At 43.4% G+C, this 22,598-nt stretch overlaps 1 protein-coding gene across 1 annotated transcript in view; it reads right to left on the bottom strand.

The window, feature by feature from the left end:
- The window catches only part of NMT2 (N-myristoyltransferase 2), a 57,922-nt gene that overhangs the window by 22,587 nt on the left and 12,737 nt on the right, over positions 1 to 22,598 (bottom strand). Inside the window, exons 2-3 of the mRNA XM_026649468.1 lie at positions 19,318 to 19,453; positions 7,693 to 7,837 (exon numbers count right to left, since the gene is read on the bottom strand). Of these exons, the coding sequence (XP_026505253.1) occupies positions 7,693 to 7,837; positions 19,318 to 19,453 (281 nt within the window). The remainder of the gene's footprint in view (positions 1 to 7,692; positions 7,838 to 19,317; positions 19,454 to 22,598) is intronic.

Below are 22,598 nucleotides of genomic sequence, written 5' to 3' on the forward strand. Positions count from 1 at the left end.
CGTGTCAGACTATTGCAATCTTAGTTCTCATTAATACACCTGAATGACCAATAGGGTGCACTACGCAGCTTCTTTTGCAGAAAGAGCTTCTGTCAGGAGATTGCCCAATAGTGGTAAGGCCAGAATCACCAGCAGCTCCATGAAGACTCTGGATACAGAGAACCCTCCAGATACCATTGCTACAAAATGATAGTATACATAGCGGATCAAGACTACCTATAGGACTGCTGCTAGCAGTCTCGTCTTCGTACAAGGAGGGAAAACTTTCAAGTTTATGAACACAAAGATTCCTGCAACTATTTCTTGAAGCAGAAAGACTAATGCTTCCATCTGAAGTCAATCTTCAACACATTGAAGAAAGAGCTTCCTTCCCCAGCCCACACACTCAACACCTCAGGAGGAAGCTGAAAAATGTAAAGGTGTAGGCCATTTCCACTTCTCACAAATAGGAAGTAGAAGTGATTCAGCCAGGATGCTTAACAGAATATTCAAAGACCACTCAAATTCTACAAACTCTATTTCTATTAAGCAGCCCTTCAGAATCACTTCTAGATCCTATTTGTTGGTAGTTGCCCAGACATTTTTTTCCTCATCCTCCTAGACTGGCGAGTGATAGGACCAGCAAGCTCTCATCTCTGAGCTGGTGCTGAAGGATGTTCAAGGTATGACCTCACTGACTGCTGCCTAGCAAAATACATTCCAGTGCCGCATGTAGAGTGAAAGGACTACTAGTTTGAGGTGTTCTGAAAAGATGGCTAAAATTCCAAAAGCTGGATTTAGAGTCCCTCAGGGAATAATGTTGTGACATTATTTTGTTAAATTCTCAAGAATGCTGGAGAGCTTTACACAGAACACTACTTGGAGCCATCAAACAGCACTTTGGAGATGAAGTCTATGGACTCGTCTACACTACAAAATTAAGTTGACCAAAGTTTGGTCGACATAGAACCACCACAGTAATTATTGTAGTTTTTCATGTCCACACTAACTCCTTCTGTCAGCGGTGTGCATCCTCACCATCAGCGCTTGTACCGACTGAAGTGGGGCATTGTGGGGCCCTGACAGTTGGAGCCTCCCCACCACCATGGCTGACAGCTCAGAGTCCCGCCGCTGCCTCTTGGTGTCGGATGGAGAGGGGAGGGAGGAAGGAGAGCCCGATCCTGGCCCCCTCCCGGTGAGGGATTGGGGTAGGGGGTAAGGAGAGCCCGATCCTGGATACCTCCTGATGATGGATGGGGGCAGGAGGAGAGCCTGAGCTCAGCTGCCTCCCGGTGAGGGATTGGGGGAAAGGAGGAGGGGAGGTGAGCCCAGGCCTGGCTGCCTCCCAGTGAGGCATGGGGGTGGGGGAGAAGGCCTAGGTGGTGGCCAGGCTCAGGCTCTCCCGCCTCTCAATCCCTCACTGGGAGGCAGCAGCAGTAGTCCGGGCTGTCAGTCCCGTGCAGGGTTGACAGACAACAGGTGATATCAGTAATGCAGTGTCTACACAGACATTGCATCACCCTAACATTGACCTAAGTGTGACACCTTTTGCAGAGGTGGAGTTATTAGGTCGATGTAGTGGGCGACTTACATCGGTGGGAGCACCATTATAGTGTGAACACCTACAGAGTGTTAGCTGCCTTATGTCAACCTAATTCCGTAGTGTAGACCAGGCCTATAACCAGCATCCTAAGCAAGCTATTGGGATAACTTAGAAAGTGCAGTGAATTTTGTATTGTCATATGGATAATCATAAATAAAAGAGTTCCTGGGTGTTTCTTCACCTTTCCTGATTCTCTCCTTAACTTCCTATTTTTGGAGTGCACAACTTGAGCAGACCATAAGAGCAGGTGTTTGGGCTGTGACTATTGGGGCCAAGAGTCTCAGAGGCCATTGGAGACTAATTCACAGCCTTATTTTCTTAACAGTAAAATTTTTGTTGCTCACAACCATCTAGAGTTAAGCACCAGAAAGGAGAGCTGAGCTTGAGGACGGGAAATAGTTTGTCAGCTTTGCTTTAGAGCAGTGTTTTTTTGATGCTCTGCTAGTTAGATGTTTGTGACCACCATGAGTCCATGCAGAGTAGACTATTTTCTCCAGGGACTCAGATGTTATGATGCTTCATCCTGAGTGGACTTTTCTTAGTCTGAGGGCAAACAAATTCTTCAATCTCTATGATAGTGTGGACCAGGTCAATTTAACACATTTTACTGGAGTTAAAATGTCTTCCTAAGCCATGTGATTCTGGGAGATTTTTCCCTTCATAAGGGATCAGGCACCCCTGGTATGCCAGAGGTGGCCCCACAGAGGAGTGGGACTCCCAAAGGATGGTGATGTGGCTTCTTGACATTTCTAGTTTCTGTTGGATTAATTTTTCCTGGGTGCAGCAGCAGGGAGGAGAGAGGTGCTTGGTTCCTTCTCCAACTGTGAGGTGACTTCCCTGGATTGCAGTCTGTGATGAGTGATCCTAAAAACTCTGTTTGGGACGGAAACTCATTCAGTGTAAGAAGTCTAGAAAATTCTGTTTAGTTTTATGAGGGAGATTTTATCCCAAAGAAGAATACTTCCATACTTCCTAGGATCCAAGGCCTCTGAATTCAGACATGGTGCTAGATTAAAGATTCAAATATTTGAGTCCTTTTAGTCTTTGTACATTTTGGGTCAGTGCCTATGTGTTCCGTACACCACCTAGCTCATTTCTGGGTGGTACTGTAACATAAGTGTGACACAGGGGCCCACTGGTTTCACTACTCTGTGTCAGCAACTCTTATCAGGCTTGACATACTTCCTACACCTAACATACTGTTGTCATGATATATACCCAAAAGGTGGCCTGTAGTATATCACTGGAAAACGAACAATTCACTGATCATTAATATACTTGCATGATGTCTTTATAGCGTGTGAGCAAAGAGTTATAAACATGTGGTAGAATTACATTCTTAAAACGTTTTTGGCAAGCAATGAATAAGCCCAGTCTGCCCTAGACAAACGGATGTATACTTGCTTATCTAAACCGCCTGGTTGTCCGGCAGAAACAATGAAGATATATTTACATAAAAGGTAAACAAAGCCATCAAACTAGCAACTGGGGGAGATAGCCTTTTAACTATAAAGACAGGAGAACTGAATCTCAAATAAGAAGCAATTGAATCAGCTAACTGTATATAATATTACTGTATTATAAAAGTATATCGACTAAGGTCTTTTGTGAAAGCCTGTGACACACTGGTGATTAATAGCATTGTGAAATGTATGCATTAATACTATATGAGCAATTATGGGTACTCACTGATATTACACTTTAAAGTTGGTGACTACACACAGGGAGAAAAAGGTTTCCACCAAGACAGGAGGGAAGGCAGCTATCTACCTGTCTCCAGTGTAAATTAAGCAGTGTGGAATCAAAACAATGGAAGCCCATTTACATATGAATCAGCAGGAGAATAGAGACCGCACCCCCAAGAAGCATTCCTGCCTCTTGAAGGAGGACCAATGAACATTGGGAAGACAGCATGGCATCTACACGCCAGCAGGAGAGAGAAGTTTTGTCTAGGCTTACTTTTCACAGAATACATTTCAAAGGTTTACTGGACTAAAAAAAGAAAGGGGAGAGAACCCCATAGTTGTCCATCACTTGGGGGATTCAGGGGGCTGGAGCTCTTGAAATCACAGAACGTTGGGATCCTTCAACCAAGGGTGTTGAAGTCTCTGGGAATTGAATATAGGAGAGAAACCTGCTTAGACAAAGATTATAACTTGCTGACATTAAATACATCTTAGAAATGTATTTTTATTTTTGTTTGCTTGTAACCTTTTCTGTCTTTACTACTTATTCTTGGTATCACTTAATCCTACAGCCTTTTGTTAAATAAACTTGTTTCAGCTTTATTATAAATCAATTCAGTGCTGTGATTGAACTAAGAATGTTAGTCAAATGAATACGCTGCTGTTATTGTCTCCTTAAAGGAGCAGAGAACAATTTCTGTGAGTGTTCCATGAGAAGGATGGATACTGCAGGGAGACATCTCTGGCAAGCTAAGGAGATGGGGTTCACTGTTGTTTTACCTCCAAGGCAAGGTTTGGACTGGCAGAGTCACGAGGAGTTTACTGGTAAGGAAGACAAGCTGGTATGTCAGGGCAGTTGTCACACAGCTTAGCAGTAACAAAATTCTCACTTGCAGAAGTTGCGGGGGGGGGGGGGGGGAGAAAACAATAAAAAACAGTTACCCACCTTTTCGTAACTGTTGCTCTTCGAGATGTGTTGCTCATGTCCATTCCATTCTAGCTATGTGCGCGCCCACCTGCGCGGTCGTTGGAGATTTTTGCCTTAGCGGTATCCATAGGCCCAGTTGTGGCACCCCCTTGAATGCCACACTCATGCATTGGTATATCAGGCACCGCTGGCCCTACGTCCTCTCAGTTCCTTCTTACTGACAACTCCGACAGAGGGGCAGGAGGATGGGTAATGGAATGGACTTGAGCAACACACCTCGAAGAACAACAGTTACGAAAAAGGTGGGTAACTGTTTTTTCTTCTTCGAGTGCTTCTCATGTTGATTCCATTCTAGGTGACTCTCAAACAGTATCAATGGAGGCAAGCTCAGAGTTCACGGTCTTGTAGCTTGCAGCACTGTTCTGCCTAAGCCAGTGTTGTCTCGAGCTTGCTGGGTAAGCGCATAATGAAACGCAAACATATGGACAGGTGACCAGGTAGTGGCTCTACAGATCTCTTGGATTGGTTCCTGTGCCAGGAAGGCTGCTGATGACGCTTGTGCCCTAGTCGAGTGTGCCATCACGATCACCAGTGGAAGCACTTTCGCCAGCTCATAGCAGTAGTGGATGCAGGCCATGATCCCAGACGAAATCCTTTGAGCAGACACTGGGCGACCTTTCATTCTGCCTGCCACCGCAACGAACAACTGCATTGACTTACAGAAAGGCCTTGTTCTATCTCTGTAGAAGGCCAGTGCCCTCCTGACATCCAGGTTGCGTAGCCTGCACTCCTCATCTGACGCATGAGGCTTTGGAAAGAAGATGGGCAAGTATATGTCCTGGCCAGTATGAAACTGGGAAACAACCCTGGGCAGAAATGCTGGGTGTGGTCGCAGCTGGACCTTATCCTTGTAGAAAACTGTGTAGAAAACTCTGAAGTAAGCACCCTGATCTCGGACACCCTGCGGGCTGACGTTATCGCGACCAGGAATGAGATCTTCCAGGAGAGAAGCAGGAGAAAGCAGGAAGCCAGAGGCTCAAGTGGAGACCCCATGTGCCTCAACAACATGAGATTCAGGTCCCTGGGGGTGAGGTGAGGGATGGGATATCAGACATGTGCGTAGAGACGCTCCAAACCCTTTCAAAAACTGTGCCGTCATGTTGTGAATGAAGATTGACCTGCCTTGGAACGTAGGAGGAAAACCCGAGATAGTGGCCAGGTGGACCTTGATAGATGACAGGGACAAACCTTGGAGTTTGAGATGCAACAGATAATCCAGGATATCTTGCAGCGGGGCCTGCTTTGCCTGAATACATCATTCCGAGGCCCGGCACGGGAATCTTTTCCATTTGGCCAGGTAAGTCGCTACCCAGCAAGATCTGCTGGACACGGGCCAAGCATAAACCTTGGAGACTGGGGCATGCTCTGCCTGGGGCGTGGTCCCCACTGGGACTCTAAGGGCTTGTCTACACTTACATTTTATAGCCCTCTAACTTGCTGGCTCAGGGGTGTGAAAAATCACCCTCCTGAGCGCAGCAAGTCTGAGTGTTTTAAAGCTCTAGTGTAGACAGGCTCTGAGCGCTGGGAGCCACACTCCCAGCGCTCAGAGCTAATCCCCTTGTGGAGGTAGATTACCAGGAGCGCTGGGAGAGCGCGACCACACTCGCACTTCAAATCACTGCCGCGGGAGCGTTCCCGTGGCAGCGCTTTGAAGTTTCCAGTGTAGACATACCCTAAATTCTAACTACACTTAACAACTACTTACCACTAACTACAATAAACAAACTATTTACAAGACCCTAAGGCTCAAAGTGAGAAGAGACGAAACCTCTAGACCTTGCTATGCAAGGAAAGGTGCTCCAACTAACCACCACAGGCGGTAAGAAGGAACTGAGAGGGCATAGGGCCTGTGGTGCCTGATATACCGACGCATAAGCGTGGCACTCAAGGGGGTGCCACAGCTGGCCCTATGGATACCGCTAAGGCAAATATCTCCAACGACCACGCACATGGGCACACACACACCTAGAATGGAATAGACATGAGCAAGCACTCAAAGAAGAGCTCACAATTCTGGGAACCTCTGCAGATTGTCCAATTGGAAGACAGTTTTGGAGAAATTTGGGCCTGGACGGGTGTTGGGTTCACTCTGCAAAAAAGTAACTGGGTGGAGGAAGCCAGGGTGTGACCTGCATGCTTGTAAGGGTGGCTGGCAGGCAGTGTCAGGACTCCGACACAGAAGCATAGCATTTAAGGCATGCAGAGTTGCAGGGCAGGCGGTGATACAAGCCCTTACTGGTATGGGTTGAACCCCAAATGTTACAATAGATAGTAATTTTAAGAGGGGTCTTCTGCATCATGACTTTCAGAAAGAGAAAAGGGTCAAAATACCAGTCAAAATAACAAGGCTATTGAAATAATGAACTATTGGGAGAGAGGGAGAACAGTGTGTGAGGAGAACTCATTAACCTGTGGCATAGAGGTTAGGCACCCAGCCAGCACTGGTGACATTAACTTACTCCACTCCCCCTTGAGGGGATCTGGCTGGAGAGTGCTGAGGTGGTGCAGTTCAATCCCTCAAGAGTGCTGGAATGGGGAACCAGGCTCAGGAGCAGGAAAATGATCAGTGGAAACCACTGCTGAAAGAGGTGGTAGGGACTGCTTTACTTGCAAGGTCCCCAAGCTTCCCTGGCCCTGAAGAGTTCCTGGAATTAGCAGTAGTGTCTTACAGGAGACTAATGAAATAGGGCTTTCTTCCAAGGGTGGAGGAGTCAGCAACTGCACTCACCCATAGCAGTAATGAGTGGGGGTGGTTGGAGATAGGCAACAGCTGTGCAGAAGACAGACACTGAATCAGTGTAAAGAAGTCTTCAATCAAGCTGCCTCCAAAACCATGAGGAAAGAAAACACTGTCCTATATAGGATGGACTACGGATAAGAATTATATGCAGTGGAGGAAGCAGGTGAACAAATAGGAACAAAATAGTTATGCATGGGAGAGATGTGTAATTAGCATCAATTTATGCAAAAACAGTGTATCCCACACCAGCATAGTGTGGATCTTTGTTACTCTCTGATACCTGGCTCATAACAGTTTAAAAGTCTACTGCTGCTACCAAATAATAAAGTTATTCCTTTTACTGAAGTGGTAGAGACCTTTCTTCCCTGTAGTTCTCAAGTTCAAACCCCAGTTAGCCCAAGTGGGATCATTGTAATAGCACATTTCTTGTTTTCCTATATGAAACTCATTCTGATATTTCATTTCATGACATACCTTTTTTTCCTCCCCCCCAAACTACCCACCTCAGTAGTTTATCAGTAATTTCAGATGGCTGCAAAGAGCAGAAGTGACTACTGAATCTTAACACATTTTGGTAAAGAATATATCCAAGCAGTCCAACTTTATATCTGTGTTACAGAATACACAGTAAAATTTCAACATACTCCTTTTAGCTACTGTTAAGGTCAATTTTGTACATAGGCCCAGTTAAACTTACTAAGTTTGGGTACAGGTTGCGTATCCCAAAACTGGTATTTACGTTTGGTTGCTTCATCAATGTTTTTTGCTGGTCCCTGGCATGCAGAGAGCAGCTCCATAGCTCTCTGAATGTCTTGCAGCTTCTGCATTGGAATGGCTGGATTCTGTATGGAGAGACAACAGGGGAGAGAGGCTTGTTTACTACATGCACACTGAAAAAGTAGTGCATACACCATATTCATGTCACTTGCTTCAACTATATTTTGATAGTATTTTGTATATTTGCTCCCACCTTAAGTGAGGCACTGCCAGGGAGCTCAGGCCCAACATGTAGGTTTTGTTTGGGGAAAAACAATTTTTATAAACTTCCATTGTTTTAAAAGTAGTTTAATTATTTTGAAACATCCTCAAAATAGTTTGTTTACATTTAATAAAGAACTTACAGTGTTTGTAACACAAGTATTGCAGCATTACACTACTGTATGAGGACCACAGTGTGAGGCTAACCATTCTTTTTTCCACTGCTCCATCTGAACAAAGTTGAAATGGTAGAACAGAGTAAACCACTAAAAGCAAAGCTGACTTTTAAAATTCCCTCAGGTTTAACAATCTAATGTGTTATTAGTAATGCACATAAGGGCATTTAAAGTAGATAGATAGATACTGTAAAACATCACTTTAAAAAGTCAGCACTATTCCATATTTCTTTAATGCTATATTGCTACATATTTCAATGTTTACTGAGGTTCTATCATATGTTCTTTTTATTAATTCTTGCTTTACTTTTCAGTGTACAGGACATGCATGTGTTATAAGTCCATTCTACCAAGTGCTACAGCTAATGTTGTTAGCAAAGCTTCGAAACGAAGGGAGCATTTAAGAGTAAAGATAAAATAAACTAAAATTCTACTTAAAGAGTAAAGAGACTTTTACAGAACCATCTCCCCACCCTGACAGCCTAAAAGCTAGGGCTAAACTTTCCTAACTTTGGTGGCTAAAGCTAGGCATCTAAACCCTCATTTCAGAGATAAAGCTGAGCACCCACAGCTTCAATAAGAATTTTGCCCATGTAGTGTATACAGACGGCAAACCAGTGATAGGCACAGTGAGTTATACATCTGAAGGGACATTTCTATTTTTGTTTTTCTTAAGAAAAGTACCATCCTGGAGCAGATTTGGGTGTTTTGCCATCAACTTCAGGAGGGCCAGGATTTCACCCCAGGTTTTCTCCAAGGCAACAGATACAGTCTTTAGATTAGATTATATTACATATATTATTTAAAGTGTTCTATCCCAACTGTTGAATATACAAGCTCCCTGCTTCTCAGTTCCATATTAATTTGTCATCCTTTCATTATTTTACTTCCTTTCTAGGACTCATCTAGAGAAAACACCACAAGCTACAACTAATATGGACAAGCAGCAGGCTTCAGTACCATCCATCTCAAAGGCAGATCTACTGCATATAGTTTAAGAACTTTCAACTGCAAAAAAGCCTGCATGTCTTATCATTTAATACATATTTTTATCCTCTAAACATTATGCAGTTTCTCTAGATAACTAAAGTATTGCAAGATTTTCCTGTGAAAATAATACTATGAACATATTAATAAAACTGTTTTCTGGTCTGAAGGGTCAGTGCATTAACGTTTATTTACTTATGGGCTTTGGTTCACCCAGTTATGTCAACACTGTTACAGAAAAGAAAAAAAAAAAAAAGAAAAAAAAAAAAAGGCCTATTTCTAGATCCAAATCATAGTGACATGGATCAGTGTTCTCAACTAAAGATCAATATATATAGTTCCCATTGGTCTAGTATGAAGGTTTCTAAGGAAGTAGAGAGATTTTTAACGCTTACCAGTACACGGACTAATCAAATATCAATTCTGATGTGTCAATATTAGTATTTTGGATTTTTTTTTATTTTAGCAGTGTAAGCAGTTCCACTCACCACTGTAGCACCCCTTTGGTATCAGAAAGTGGCACTGTGTGCAGGGAAGGCCCCCTCTTGACCACTTCTTTAGCCTTGCAATGGCCTCTCTCTGTATGTGTCTCCCATGACCTAGCTCTCTGGCCAGGTGATCTCTTAAGTTCAGGTCTTTCCCATTATGGGGTAACAAAGTCCAACTACAGATTTTAAAATTTTATTAAGATAATGAAATCTACACCATTATCCAAGCAAAAGATCCTCCTGCTCCTCTCAGGCTACACTGAAGTTCCTTGTTCTTCACCCCTACTCCTGGGGACTGCAGATTTCTTTCTTTGGTCCTTTGGCTGAGCACTGCCTCTCCGGTCTTTCCCCCTGGAAGCCCTTCTTCCTAGCAGGTTTCCCCTCTGCCTCCCTTTCTACTCTAGCAGCTTCTTTCAGGGTCTTCCCTGCTTCTTACAAGCTCTATCTCAGGGTCTCTCACAGGAATCTAACCTGCTCCTTGTGGTTTTCTCAAGCCTGCCTTCACTAGGCCCTTCCCAAAGAGAGGGGGTTCCCTAGGCTCCTCTCTCCTGGGTTTCTTCTTTCACTGAGTTCTCAACCCTCTCTATGTAGTTCTCTCTGAGCCTTTCATAGCTTAGATCACGAATTGTAATTGAGCCACCAGATCAGGATAAGCTGGGGGTTAACTGCTAAAGTCACAGGCAAGGCTGAGCCCAACTCCCCTTGACAGGCCAGCCAGCCTGTTAATAGGGGATCATAATACACCTCTACCCCGATACAACGCTGTCCTCGGGAGCCAAAAAATCTTACCATGTTATAGGTGAAACCACATTATATCGAACTTGCTTTGATCCGCCGGAGTGCGCAGCCCCGCCCCCCCGGAGCGCTGCTTGACCGCGTTATATCCGAATTCACGTTATATCGGGCCGCGTTATATCGAGGTAGAGGTGTATTATTCTATTTCTATGCCAATAATAAATGACCATTATAAATAAGGTATCTGTCCACATAACATAGAAGAGAAGGGGGAAAAGGTATATATCATTCTGACGTTAACCATGACTAGTCTATGGATGATGGTCCTTCTTCCCAAGAGAGAAGGGTTCTTCACTCCTTGCAACTAATTCAGAGATAGGTATGTGGTATGAAATTTGTTTTCAGTTCCTTTTTATTTCTCCAAATAAAGGAGGAAAATTTTCTGAAGAAACACACGTAAACTGGAAAGCAATATCTGCTTTCTCAATTGAGAGCAAGTTCCTGCAGTTAAGAGGGACTGGCTAAACCCTCTGGAGGAATGGCACAAAAAGACTGAAAGAATAAAGCAAAATGTACAATTTTATGTGATCCAAAGGAAATTTATCTGATGTATAGAGGGAGCTGGTGGCCTTTTCTGCATAAAATGAAACTTTGTCAGTGCCTAGAGTCCTCCCTTATGCCACAGGAGGAGTTGTGGAGGAGGTTCATTCTGTTACATGTGCAGATATGCTGAACAGATGAGGGACTAGTTGGAAAGAATAAGGAATCAGTGACATTTTAAAGTGTATTGATATCACACTTCCTTTTGATCCTTAATGACTTTTTTTTAGTGAGACTGTTACAAGGGGGCAGTTTATGCATTATCCAAAAAAATCCAAGTAGCCACCTGTTGATGGAATAAATGGGCCAAAATTGGAAGAGGGCTACCATAAGGCAGCTGTAACCATAAGTTCAATTACCTGACTATTCAATTTACGGTGTTCCATCATTTAGAAAATGTCTCTAACTAACTACTACTTACTATCTAGATAGTTGTTTAAATGCCATTATCCTCAAGTCTGACATTTTAAAACACAGAAAACAGCTGTGGAAATGTCTGTGATTAGAACAAACATTGATAATACTTTAAGACAAACAGATTGTGGACAAAGACCATCCTGGACTAGAACATGGACAGGGCTTACTTACAGCAAAGAGACTATGTCCAATTTTGCTTGGCAAGTGAAGACAGAACAAAGATGTGGGCTATGGAGTGGAATTACCAATACAGAATATACACACTGTACTTTACGTTTACACCTCAAAACAGGTATTTTTGTTTTTTGCCTTTGCTCACACATGTATTAGTTCTTTGTGGCTCTCCATTTGTCTATTTGGGGGGTAGGGGGAAGACTGCCTTTTGCCACGCTCCTTGTCTGTGTTCTATGACATTTCCTCCTGCTGCTTTGTTTCTCTGTGTTCGCACATACTGCAGGCTGCAAAATAAAAGACTACAAAGTTAATTTCACATTGTAGCCTGCAACAGACACAAGGATAGACACGCTGTTTGTAGGCTAGAGAGGCAAAATGAAAAGATAAGATTTCAGAAAGCAAGGCGAGCTGTGTAAGGACTGCTACATATATGCCTAGACAGCAACAGCTGGGAAGTAAAAGGTCTCTCTTCTGTACAAAAGTTCCCGGATGGCACCTTTTGTGATGACAATATTCTGTCAATGCAGAGAGTTTGAAAGCTGAGTTTCATGCAAACATGCCCTTTCCTATATGTATTTGCGCCAATAGGATATTAAACAAGATATTTTCCAGGTCACACTTACAGAATTAATTCATACTACAAATGAGAGACCAGAGCATTCAAAAATATTTACAAACACAGACTGACTCAAACTTCAAGATATAACCCAATCATTAGCTGCCTGGGGTTAGGAAGAAACTCACCCCACAGGCATGTTATTGCTTAATTATCCAGTTATAGGGGTTTTATACCTTCCTATTCAACATTTTCATCAATGAGCTGGAAGTAAATGTAAAAAATCACTGCTGATTAATACTCGTGGATGATGCATAGATTGGTGGAGTGGTAAATAATGATGAGGATAGGGCAGTCGTACCAAGTGTTCCAGTTTGCTCTATAAATTGGACAAAACACATTTTTAATTTTAATAGGAATTATTTTCAGTGAGTTCTATGGCCTTGTGTTACACAGGGGGTCAGACTACATGATCACAAAGGTCTCTTCTGGCCTTGGAATCTATGAATATAGCCAAATGCAAAGTTATACATCTAGGAACAAGGAATGCAGGCCATACCTATAGAATGGGGGAGGGGGAACTGTATTACAGAAAATTGTGACTCTGAAAAGGATTTAGAGATCACCGTGGACATGCAACTTAACATGAGCTCCCAGTGTGATGCTGTACAAAAAGGGCTAATGTAATCCTTGGGTCTATAAACAGGGAACTAGTAAGTAGGGATAGGGAGGTTATATTACCTCTGTTTATAGCACTGGTGAGACTGATAATACAAAACTGCATATAGTTCTGGTGCCCATATTTTAAAAAGGAGGTTGAAAAATTGGAAAGCGTGTAGCAAAGAGCTGCAAAAATTATGCCTGGGTCTGAGAATTGATGCTGCAGGTTTTTTTTTTTTTTTTTTGCAATGCAGACATACCCTAAGAGTCCCAATGAAATAAAATATTGCCAGATCCACCACATATTTTACTTAGGCAAATCCCCAACTAAAACCAGTCAGAGCTTCATCTAAGTAGTTATGCAAGATCAGTTCAGAACTCAGAAACTTAATCCTCATTATCTACAGGACAGGAAAGAGTTTTCTGATTTTGGGGAAAACTGGAAGCAATGTCTTTGTACTGATTAGACCTATTCAGAATTGCTGCTAGCCCCACATAAATTATATTATTTGCTCTTAAAAGCCGTGGTCCATGTTGGTAGCTCAATAACCTTAGTCTGTCTTCAAGTCCCCCTTGGCTGTAGTTGTCTTTGTATTCTTGTATTCACAAATACAAATGCCTAGCAGAACAGGATTCCTGTAAATTTCAACACCCTGTTTGCTCATGAGAACAGCGAAGGCAGGCACAGGGAGAGTCAATAGGGAAGTGCTATATGGACACTTTAGGTCACAAAAAACTAATACAATAGGGTGGGGAGGGGAGGGGAGAAGAAGGGTTATTTTGTTTTTACTAGTTTCACCCTGAAGTCTAATTTTTAAATGTAGACTACGTTGCAGCCCTTGCACAGTTCAAGAGGACAATCTGTATGTTAATCTGCAATTTTTAAGTAGCATATTAAAATTGCAGCCATCCATATCTCTGGTCCTTTAAACTTTTAAAGTTCACTGGAATATTTATAAATGCGTTTATAAAACAGGCAGAATGGAAGGAGAAATCTGAGTAACTACAGTTTATCCGCCTGTGATTATGGGACACCAACCATCTGACTCAATTACTTCACCTAAATGTTTTTCCAAGTCAAAAATGACAACAGTACCTTCCTGTAAGTGAAAAAACCATGACAGTTCTAAGATAGTGGTACTTCTCAGATCCTAGAAATGGCCTTCAGCCTCATTACGTGCCTGAGATGAGTAGTTATATCATGACCACATGCCTTGCTATCCATTATTCCCTACATAAAGAAAGAATGTACTGAATTTAAGAACCTGCATGTACCGATATACAAAGCTTACTCACATTTATTTGCAGGTAGAAAATTTCAAATGCACCTATGGGAGTTAGGCACCCAACTTCTATAGGAAAACCAATGTGAGTTGGGCACCTAAATGTTTCCAGCCTCAGAGTACAACATGTTACTACTGCCAATCATTACTGCTGGGAATCCATCTGCATCAAAAAGTTCAAAAGGTCAAATGTGTCAGTCAAAAGAGGAAAAAGTCATAGGAGACTCATAAGTCTTGCATTCCTGTGGTCTCCTGACTGCTGAAGCTGCTTACAACGCTGTCCCATCTCATCATCCACCTTCAGCCCCCACCTTCACCTAGACCCAACAGCACTCTTAGATGATCCTGTATGTTTACCTTAGAGGAAAGGCACACAATACCCATCTCAGCTAAAATACCTGCAAACTCCCTTCACTTAAAAGTGAAACAAATGCCAAAGGTCACAGTATAATTTATAAAACTCAAGAATCACAAATAAGGAGAAACACACGTTTTCCATGACTAGTAAAGAAAATTAATATTGCTCAGCACTTGACCAGCTTGACAGTCCAAAACAGCTCAGAAATCTAGCTAGAAAAGCTCCATTTACTTACTACTTGTGTGGACAGGAACAGAGCTGGTGAATACAAAGGCAAGTGAACTGGGTACCTGTATGTTGAATCTGAAATTAAGGCCTCTTGTTTTAATCACTAGAGGTTTGGAGAGGGGCTTTTTATTAGCATATATATTTAAATAAAAATCAAATCTCACATACTATCTACAATAAAAATGGCTACAAACATAGTGGAATTAGCGAGGCTTTGTCCCTGTGGTGACCATCATATCATCAGGTGTTTTAGTGAGCATAAGTAAACAACATATGACAGAGATGTGCATATCATACCTGCAGCATAATGTGACCCAGTCTACATTTGCCAGAGAAAGTATGGATACAAAACTGCAAGTGCTGAGCACCCCCAATCCCCATGAATTTCAACAGAAGTTGAGGGCATGCATCAGCACTTTGCATGATCCATCCAGCTCTCTGGTGAATAGTGAGCAAATATAATTCTTGGCAGAAAGGCAATTATCCACTTTCCCTGGCCATCATACACAGAGCTTAACTGTGCTTGCTACTGATATAAAACAATTTGTGAAACATGGTGCTACAGATTTGATGGAAATTTGGCTATTCTGATTAGAGAGTTAGTTTCCCCAGAAAGTGTAACACGAACCTATGTAACTTGAGGTCAAAGGCCAACTACTTCCTGACATCCTAAAAGTGAGGCTGTCAAGATTAGTGAATGTACAGAATCTTTATTTTATAGTTTAACTAATGAATTCTGATCCATGGGCTATATTGTCAGTGACAGGTCATAATCCCTGGTTTTGAATCAGATTATCCCCCCCCCCCCATATCATTTTATTCTAAAGTGTTACATCTCTCAGTTAATTCTGTGGTATCCGTTTCCCCATTTGAGGTCGAGAGCAATTTTTACTTAGTTGACATTTAAAAAATATTTTGTATGCACTGAAATGTACTTAAAATAGTTTTAAAGGAAGCTGCTCCTGGAAGAGTCAACTGAACAAGAAAAAATAAAGCATTTTCATACTAACACAACCATTAAACCCTGCTTGGAGTAGCTGAAAAATTAACTGCTGGCCAGACTTACCAAAACAGGAGAAGTAATGATTGGCTACAGATTCTCTTTCTTGAGGGAAAAAAGTCTGTATATTAATTTGGATTAACAAAGTATTATTGTAATTCATTAAAAAGGGATTTAAAACTGTATGTATTTTAAAATACACCGTTCAAAACATAATAATAAGGAACTGCATCTTTACTTCAGAAAGGTAGTAAAAATTCTAACATCCTTCTAGCTGACTTTACTATAAGCAACTAACTTCAAATCTGTTTACTATTATATTGCAGACCCATGACAAAACAGCCCATTCTTTAAAGAAAATCAAAATTAAAGAGCATGAGGAGTCTAAAAAGTGATCACTCTTGGTGATACTGTATGTTCTTGCTACACATTTAAAAATGCAAAACCTAATGCAAAAGCAGCACACGCATAGCACTGGAGGTGACACTGAAAAAGCCCTAGATCAGGGGTTCTCAAACTTCATTGCACCGCAACCCCCTTCTAACAACAAAAATTACTACATGACCCCAGGAGGGGGAACTGAAGCCTGAGCCCAAGGGCTTCAGCCCCAGGCAGTGGGCTTTGTCCTGGGCCATGGGGCTTGTGCTTCAGCTTGGCCCCAGGCTTCAGCTCCGGGCCCCAGAAAGTCTAAGCCAGCCCTGGTGACCCCATTAAAATGGGGTCAGGACCCACTTTGGGGTCCCGACCCAGAGTTTGAGAACCGCTGCCCTAGAGAGGACAATACATAATGTATCAGCATGCCAGCAAAACAGAACAAAATTTCCCCCCTGAAATAAACAGATTACACTATTACACTTGTCAAATCTTATAGGGGGACTAATGGCATGAAGTTGAGTTTCTTTGCATTAATCAGATGAGACAACCTCTCCACTCACGCACAATCAATGGTCTGTGAACTTTCACATGATGGTGCTATGAAGCTCACTCCTCAGGGTAAGGTTTCTAAGTTGTATCACTTGGAATTCTTGATTGAAGCATTAATGATCTGGAGGATGGCCTGGACTGCACCCTCAGCAAGTTTGCAGATGACACTAAACTGGGAGGAGTGGCAGATACGCTGGAGGGTAGGGATAGGATACAGAGGGACCTAGACAAATTAGAGGACTGGGCCAAAAGAAATCTGATGAGGTTCAACAAGGACAAGTGCAGAGTCCTGCACTTAGGACGGAAGAATCCCATGCACTGCTACAGACTAGGGACCGAATGGCGAGGCAGCAGTTCTGCAGAAAAGGACCTAGGGGTTACAGTGGACGAGAAGCTGGATATAAGTCAACAGTGTGCCCTTGTTGCCAAGAAGGCTAATGGCATTGTGGGCTGTATAAGTAGGGGCATTGCCAGCAGATCAAAGGATGTGATCATTCCCCTCTATTCGGCATCGGTGAGGCCTCATCTGGAATACTGTGTCCAGTTTTGGGCCCCATATTACAAGAAGGATGTGGTAAAATTGGAAAGACTCCAGCGGAGGGCAACAAAAATGATTAGAGGGGTGGCGCACATGACTTATGAGGAGAGGCTGAGGGAACTGGGATTATTTAGTCTGCAGAAGAGAAGAATGAGGGGGGATTTGATAGCTGCTTTCAACTACCTGAAAGGGGGTTCCAAAGAGGATGGATCTAGACTGTCCTCAGTGGTAGCAGATGACAGAACAAGGAGTAATGGTCTCAAGTTGCAGTGGGTTTAGGTTGGATATTACGAAAAACTTTTTCACTAGGATGGTGGTGAAGCACTGGAATGGGTTACCTAAGGAGGTGGTGGAATCTCCTTCCTTGGAGGTTTTTAAGGCCCGGCTTGACAAAGCCCTGGCTGGGATGATTTAGTTTGGGATTGGTCCTGCTTTGAGAGGAGGTTGGACTAGATGACCTCCTGAGGTCCCTTCCAACCCTGATATTCTAAGATTCTATGATTCTAAGCTAAATATTTTTAAAAGTCATATTTTTCCCTGTTTACTTAGAATAAGGTGGTCAAAGCATGGTCCATAGCCCAGAGGTGCTTCACAGCCAACATCATATTTAACACAGAGCCTGTGGAGGATACATATCCCATTGTGTGATGGGACATTCTGATTTAAAGCAGAGGCCTTTCAGGTGAAAATGGACCATCACATCCGAGGCGGATTAAGATGTATTGGGGTCCTGGGCACAAAGAACATTTGGTCCCCCATACTCTGGGGCACAGGGGTGCCAGAACTGGGCACTTTTTAAAAATGGGAGGGCCATGCCTGCCCACTTTTTAACATGGGCATAGTAGCCTCGGGCAGGTACGGCAGCGGCATGGGCATAGTTTGGGGAGGGCAGGATAGCATTGCCACCCCCCAACCTGCAAGCCTCGGGCCAGAGGCGACAGGAGGAGCAGTGCCGCACATGATTGCTGCTTGGGCTCAAAGCCCAGGTGGCAGCAGGGGCAACCTGCCACCAGGAGCAGGAGGGACCCAACAGGGGCAGCCTGGCATTAGGAAGGGAAGGAGCAGGAGGCCAGACCAGAGTCCCTTCCTCTGGGTCCCACCGGCAGCAGCGTGCCCCGGAGGGTGGGGACATGGGCTAGGAGCTGTTTTTGGGTACGCTGGGCCCTGCCCAGAGCAGACGGAGGGTCCAGGGCTACCCCTACAGTGCCCCAGGCTCCCTGGAAAGCTCCTACCACTGTCCAACTCTGGCTTCTGGCCTGGCCCGGGGTGGTGCCCTGGGGGAAGAGAAGGAGCAGGAGGCAGGGCCACAGTTATGGCCCCACTTCTACCCAAGTTACGGGCTCCTGCAGGGGGCCCCCAAATCGGCCCCTGGGCACAGATCTGGATGGATCTGGAGCCTCCCCAGACTGTATCTCAGTACTAAAGAGGACAGATGCAACTGGCTCCATTTTATGCCAATTAGGTGTGTACTTCAAGGCAACAGGCTGCTTGTTTCTCCAACTGAGGCTTGCATTATCTAAGTGTGGATGCCCATGACACAGAAGTTTCCTCAGACGCTTTGTATGGTATTTTCCCTCAAAAATAAAATCATAGGACTGGAAGCTCGAGAGGTCATCTAGTCCAGTCCCCTGCACTCATGGCAGGACTAAGTACTATCTAGACCATCCCTGACAGGTGTTTGTCTAACCTGCTCTTAAAAATCTCCAATGATGGAGATTCTACAACCTCTTCATCAGCAGCTGCTGAAGACAGATCCAATTCAAAGTGCAGCAGTCAGGATAGACTTGCCTCCCTGCTACTGAAATCCACTACCAGATGGCACTGTACTGTTCAAGAAATTGGATATAAATCAGGACAAGTTAGAATGAGGCTAAACTAGAGGCAATTTATCAAACACAAAATATGCTACAAAAACATTACAGGTGCAGATTAAAATTCTCTGCTACCAGGCCACCACCCTGAATGTTAACAACTGAAAAAGCTGTCACCTCCTCCCTTCACAGAACACATCTCCCTGGTAATCACCAGCATACACCGGTGGCAGCTTTTTAAAGGCTGCCAACTACTGTACATACTTACCTTCTCACATAGTTCCTTGTCCTTTCATTTCTAATCATGACAATAACCCAAACTACCCATGCCCGATTCAAATGAGTGTTAAGGCAGCACTACCCACTTTCACAGGAAACCACAGAAGTTAAAATAAAACAAGGCTCTCACTTTTGAAGGCTGTTGAATTTTAATCTCCTGGGAGTCAGATGCAGAATCTGATTTGGTGCCACCGGAGTTTGGTTTCTCCTTTTTTCTCTTCTGTTTCTTTTTCTTCTTTTTAGCTCCCAAATCCCCTCCAGGACTTCTGTCAGGAAATTCAGAGAAGGTGAAATGAGAAAAACCAATACCACAAAGCTTGAAGTACATGAAAGTTAAATTTAGAAAACCACTACTCCTACATCTGAAAACTAACAAACAGTCAGACATGACACTGGGGGGAAAAAAACAGGACAAAGGAGTAAATTGCAGAAAAGTTCTCTATATTAACTTGATCATTTGCTTTCCATTCAGTCCCCTAAGTTACAGGACATTTGGGCACCATACAACAGTCAATGCCATCCCCTAGGCTTTTATATAACAGAAACATGAAGTGGCAGTTTTTACATACACAGCAGAAGTTGTAATGTCTCGCTGAACAATTTTATTTAGCAGGAGTCATTTTGCAGAAAGAAAGGGGCAGGAGACTTCAGGGAGGAAGAGAAATATAGTACTGTAATGCACTAGAGCTAAAACTTGCCTTATGTATGTCTGCAGAAGTCATAATTGAAGTTTCAGAATATAACTCTGCATTGGACTAGAAACACTATAACCACAAACATTAGATGAACATTTCTGATATTTCCAGCAAAGAATCATAGGTGGGATTTTCAAAAGTGCCTTTGGGATTTAGGGGCACAGGCTCCATTGAAAGTCAATGGGACTCATGTTCCTAAATACCTTAACTGCTTTTGAAAATCTTTCCCCGTGTCCTCGGATACTCTTGATGCTTATCAATGGTCCACAAAAGGATTTAGGAAGAATGAATTAGAGGGAAGGATCCAACCAGAAAACACTCTGTGCAATTTTTCAGGGAAACTTTGTTTCTAACGTATGATATATATCTTGCTCAAATCTCACTGAGTGAAAGGAGAGTTACTATCAATTACTATTACTGGATCAAGTTTAATGGAAAACAACAACCAACTGCATCCTACACTTGCTGACTCCAAACATTTTAGCTGATGACACCATGAACCCTTTTTTCCTTACATATAGAGAGCAGTCAATTAACAAATGACCAAATACAAGAGTAGAGCCTGTAGATATTGAGGGAGAGTGCACCATTGGATGGTAGTAACAGCCATCAGACAAACAGGAAAAAACCAAAATGACAAGGAAGAAAGAGGAAGACTCTAGAACACAAGCTGAAAACTCTCCAAGAGAAGTTAACAGTCAGGAAAAACCATATGTACATCATGGGCTCCACAGCAGATGTTAGATGCTTTTTTGCACTGGGCAAAAGAAAGACTTTACTTATTTTATTTCTACATGAGAAACAGCTTTGATCGTGAGGGACATTGGGAAGCATACAAGAGAGACATCACTTGACTATTCTAAGTCAGGTCATGGGAACAAGTGGATTAGCATAGTGACTTGCAACCATCATGAATCCTTATGGAAAGTATTCCTGTAAAATCCATTGTCATCTTTACTGCACTCTCATTTCAAAAGGTATATATACACCCACAGTCTTGGCAATTGCATTGCTGGTCAATACTTGAGTCCCCAAGGCCTGAGAAAACTCCACATGCCCAAATTAAATGCTGAAAGCCTGTGTTTAAGCAAGTACCAACCAGTCACTGTAAACACTCATCTGTATGGTAATATCATTGTATTGTTCTCTAAATCCATCCTTGTATGAAAGATCAATGCTGAGAAGCGCTGAACCCTACAACTCCACAGGAGTTCAATGGAAGTTGCAACAGGAGAAGAGAATGAAGGAGTACAGGGCTGGTGCTCAGCACCTCTATGGATCAGGTCCCAACAACTATCTGACAGACACAGGCATGGAGAGCTGGGAGAAAAGGGGGAGATGAGAGAAGGTGGAATGTTTCCTTGAGCTCTGCAAAAGAAACAGTTATTTACTTTAATTGTGGTTCTTTGAGATGTGATACAGATGTGTATTCCTCTTAGGTATATGCGTGTCCAGCGCATCAGAGCTGGAGAATTTTGCCTAGCAGTACTCGTAGAGGGACAGAGCTTGCGCTTCCTGACCATAAGCCCTTCCCCTGAGGCTGCACCACCCTGACTCCCCTCAATCCCTTCGCACTGAACAACCAGAGACTAGACATCAATGCAGAGGGGACAGAGGGCAGGTCTTGGAATATATATCTGCATCACACCTCGAAGAACCAGTTACAGTAAGTAACCATTTCTTCCTCTTTGAGTAGATGCAGCCGCGTATTCCACTTAGGTGATTCATAAGCAGTACTCACAAGAGGTGGGGCTCAAAGTCTATTTAAATAAGGACTTCAGGACGGCCTTCCCAAAGTTTGCATCTGCTTTGCATGCCACAGTAACTGCATAATGGTTTGTGAACAAACCTTTGCTGAATAGGCCATCCTGGTAAAGGGTTTTCTACTAGCGAGTAGGACCCATCAAACAGCTGTTGAACATCGCTCTTCCTCATTCAACCATGGAGCAGCCACGCTATGAGATGCTGAGTGCGAGATGCGAAGTGCATCTGTGATTCTGCGTGAGCCAGCTGGGATGGAGAGAAAGTGATATAGGAGGCTGAACTGACAGCGCAAGAAGATCAGAAAGCCAACCCTCCTTCAGCCATACTGGGGCAACGAGGATGAATTTTCAGCTTGAGGATGATCTGGGGAATGATCAGGATCGGAGGAAAAGCGTACAGGAAAATCGACTGCCAGCTGAGGTGGAAGGCATCGGTCAGGGAGCCTGGACTGAAGCCCTCTTGAGAGCAGAATGGATGGCATTTCCTGTTGTCCCTTATAGTGAACAGGGTTGATCGTTGGGATGCCCCACACTGCAAAGATGACACACAAAATGCTGGGCTTCAGAGACCATTTGTGGCTCAGCGAAAAATTCCTGCTGAGGTGGCCCACGAGATGATTCTGGATCCTGGCAAGTGAATTTCTATCGGAGTGATACCCTTATTGATGAAGAACTGCCACAACCTGATCACTTCTTGGCAGAGCTCCCTGAGCATGCTCGCCCTTGCCTGTTCACATAATACATTGTGGTGGTATTGTCGGTAAGTATGTGAACTACCAAACCCTTGATGTTGTCTAGGAAAGTGAAACAGGCATTGTAGATGGTTCAAAACTCCAGGACACTGATATACAGTGGAGCTTCCAGGGAGGCATCGCTGACAAGTCCAGGTTGGTAAGGGCCAGGAAAAGGGAATGCCTTGATATACATTGCCCTGAACCAGGCACCACTGCAAA

Source organism: Terrapene carolina, unplaced genomic scaffold, assembly GCF_002925995.2.
Source record: "Terrapene carolina triunguis isolate 2854851 unplaced genomic scaffold, T_m_triunguis-2.0 Scaffold84, whole genome shotgun sequence".
NCBI classification, from domain to species: Eukaryota; Metazoa; Chordata; order Testudines; family Emydidae; genus Terrapene; species Terrapene triunguis.